This window comes from Pundamilia nyererei, unplaced genomic scaffold (genome assembly GCF_000239375.1).
Source record: "Pundamilia nyererei isolate P.nyererei 1_Seehausen unplaced genomic scaffold, PunNye1.0 scaffold00264, whole genome shotgun sequence".
Classification (NCBI taxonomy): Eukaryota; Metazoa; Chordata; class Actinopteri; order Cichliformes; family Cichlidae; genus Pundamilia; species Pundamilia nyererei.
In genome coordinates, this window is record NW_005187665.1 from 254,292 (window position 1) to 257,656 (window position 3,365).

Below are 3,365 nucleotides of genomic sequence, written 5' to 3' on the forward strand. Positions count from 1 at the left end.
GAACCTGTCTGAAAGAGAAAAGTAGGAAAAATGATCTCAAAAAGCAAAACATCCTACGATCTAAAGAAACGGATGAGAAACAAAGTCATCGACATTGATCAGTCTGTGTTACAAAGCAATTTTAAAGCTTTGGGACTCAAGCAAACCATTGTGAGAATCATTATCCACAAATTGAAAATTTGGAACAGTATTGAACCTGAATTCTGCATTTAAAAACTACATTTTGTATTTTCTTTTCCTAAAATTAAAATTAGCTTTGATGTAAAGCATGTAAGTCTACCAAGTTTGCAAAAAGCTAAGAAGTCAGGAAGGGGGCGAATACTTTTTCACAGCACTATATGTGTAAAACTCTGACTAGAATACTCTGGTTTTCTGGATGTCTGCTTTCACCCACAGCTGGCAAACTACAGCACTTCTATCAAGAGTCCGATGTGGCTGGGCAAAGTAACAGACAAACTCCAGCAGAAACAGTATCAAACTGTCGGCGAGTTTGTTTCTGATGTCCAGCTTATTTTTGCCAACTGTGCGACATTCAACCGGGTAAGAAACTCTTAGTGAAAGTGTGATAATGGCATTCAGTGCTCTCAATAGTCTATTAAGTGCTTGTTTTTATTTTTTATATGGTTTTAAAAGGTTTGCATCTGCATGTAAAAAAGAAGAATTAGATTACATTCACTGAAAGTTTTGGAAACTTCAATTACACCTTATAGTGACAAAAAATGTGATTCTGTATCTCTTTTGGGACTTGGGACTCTGTGTGTTGTGTTGTTAAATGTTTTCAGGACTTTAAGCTTTCACTTTCTTCTGACTGCCATTCAAAGTTTAGTCAAATTGCCTTGTTCAGCTTTTACAAGGCATAATCAAAACAACTACCATCTATTTCACCTTTGCTTCCATGCAGTGCTTCTTCTGCATTTGGGTCCCTGGGGGTCCTGGTCTGACCAGTTTCATGGGTACCTGCAATTTCACAGTGGATCTCAAATAGAAAACTTTTGTCTTACTGTCTTTTATTCTCAGTTCTGCTGGAGGTCTCTTCCTGTTAAAAGGGAGTTCTTCCTTCCCACCACCGCCAAGTGTTTGCTCATTGTTTTTTTTCCCCTCAATTACTGTAGGTTCTTAAAAGTGCATTGACACATCTGTTGGATTACAAACACAACTTTTTTAAACAGAACAGAAGTTTTGAAAATAACATAATGACAATCGCTGTTTGTCTTTTTCAGGGAAATCCAGAAATCCTTGCCATCGGCAACCAACTGAGGGAGTTATTTGACAGCGAGTTTAAGAAGGCTTTCAACATCCAAGATCAGTGACTTCGAACCAGTGTGACAGTTTTTAACACTTCAAAGCTGAGAAAACAATCAAAAACGGGTGTTACAGCGATGGCACTGTAGCAAAATGTAACTAGATATCAGTGTTTGCACACAGTATGAATGTCAAATACAGTATACTCTATGTTCATGTGCTGGCAACTAATGGAAAAGCTATTATTGGATAATCCTCATCATAGTACAACCCATTACAGTATAATATTAAATAAAGTAGTTCCATAGTGTATGTTGTTTACATACAAAATGCACACTGAAAACAAAGACAAATGTCTAAAGGGGAATTGTAATAATGTTTTCTCCAGTTTTGTGCACTGAAACCAAAAACAGCTCTAGTCCTATTTAAAAGTCAAGTTAAAATAATCATTATATATATATATATGTATATATTGCTCCCAGTTTCATTTGTTTGCCCTAACTTTGTTTCACATATAACTGATGTTATATACCATTAAAATCTGAATGTGTTGGTCCAAAGAGGACTATTGTCACTACAGTTCAATTTATTTTTACTGTTATCTGTAACATGTGGGGTGTTTTTTAAATAAAATGTTTGTTTGTGTACGCCACAAATAACACATAAAAGAATAAAATGCATTTTTTCTTTTACCTCGATTAGTATTACTTATTTTAATTTATTAATAATTATTATTAATAATGCAATAAAACGTGCAGAATTTGCCCCTACGTTGGCACGTTGACAGCTAAATCCGGATTATTTTTTCTTATTTTGAAAATTATTTTTTTGGTTTTTTGTTACTAAACATGTGCCAAACGTGCGGTCAGCTGACGTCACCATCACGGTTGCCAGCAGCAAATCCTTGCTGAGAGCTGCGCAGCCGCTCTGCGCATCCGTCGGCTGAGCTGAGGTGGTCAGCGCAGCCATTTCCGTGCCCCTCACGGAAAAACATGCAGGGGGTGGCATTTGTCCATCACGCGCACAGCTAAATCAGTCATGACTTTGGCTGCACGACTTCACGCTGAAGTCTGCATCATCGATTAACAGCCGAGATCTCCAAACTTTCTCCTCAATTCAACGCCTGCGCAGACAATACAAGCTCTCTCCCTTCAGCTCCTGCTCCTTTTCCCTTTTTTTCTGTTTCTGTGTCAGCCATGGAGGGAGATCTGCAAGGAGGCAGCAACCACGTCGCAGCGCTGCATGTGAAAACTGAAGCGGTGGATGAAAATGCATCTGCGCTGCTTTTGGGCAGGCAGGAGTCGCCTGCGCCCTGCGGAGATACCGCATGCAGAGGAGGAGGAGGGGAACAGACTGCAGAGGAGCTGGCTGACACAGAGCTGCAAGCTGCCACGACAACTACTCCTGTACTACTGTGTGAGTGCTCACCTGAGATGATTTATGGCCATTCGGCCTCGTTTATTTGCTTCCTTTTTTGTTTTGTTTTCTTAATGGCCACTCAGAATCTGTTGCTTTTCAGTAGATTATGTAGCTTTTATCTGCTCTGTCATCAGACCCTGTTAGCACAGAGCGGTTCTTCACCACATCTGGGGATGGAAAAACATACCTGAAGATAGCTCCAGGTAAGTAAGATTCAAAGTGAGAGGAGAGCACCAGCAAGAATGTAACAAAACACATAACCTGACTGACTGAAGTCTTTCTGGCAGAAGTAATAACTGGCAACACTTGCATACATTAACCTCTTTTAATAATTCATATAAAATGATGATATGATGTATCCGCACATATACACATTAAATCTCATGACTGTTAAAAGGAATTTGAATAACCTAAAAATTCAAACATGTCATTTTTTAATCATTTGCATAGAAATGCTATTACACTATTACACAGGGTGCATCGAAAAGAAAAGGCTATACTTTTATGCAAGTAATGGCTGAATATAAACTTACAGTGTGCATAAGTGCTCAATAAGTCCCCCCGTGGATACACAGCATATGTCAAACTCATCCCATGAGCATGTCTGGAGTCACTGCAGCCACTACGTGTTTCTTTAGGTGAATGATTGTGGAATTAAAGCATTTTGAAATTGGCTGCTGGTCTGCAGGTGGGCATATTAAGCA

At 39.0% G+C, this 3,365-nt stretch overlaps 1 protein-coding gene across 1 annotated transcript in view; it reads left to right on the top strand.

Annotated features, from left to right (window-relative positions):
* sp100.1 (SP110 nuclear antigen, tandem duplicate 1) overlaps positions 1-1,853 on the top strand; it is a 14,954-nt gene extending 13,101 nt beyond the window's left edge. Inside the window, exon 16 of the mRNA XM_005750157.1 lies at positions 1,221-1,853. Coding sequence (XP_005750214.1) covers positions 1,221-1,310 — 90 coding nt within the window. The 3' untranslated portion in view covers positions 1,311-1,853. The remainder of the gene's footprint in view (positions 1-1,220) is intronic.
* The last annotated feature ends 1,512 nt before the right edge of the window (positions 1,854-3,365 follow it).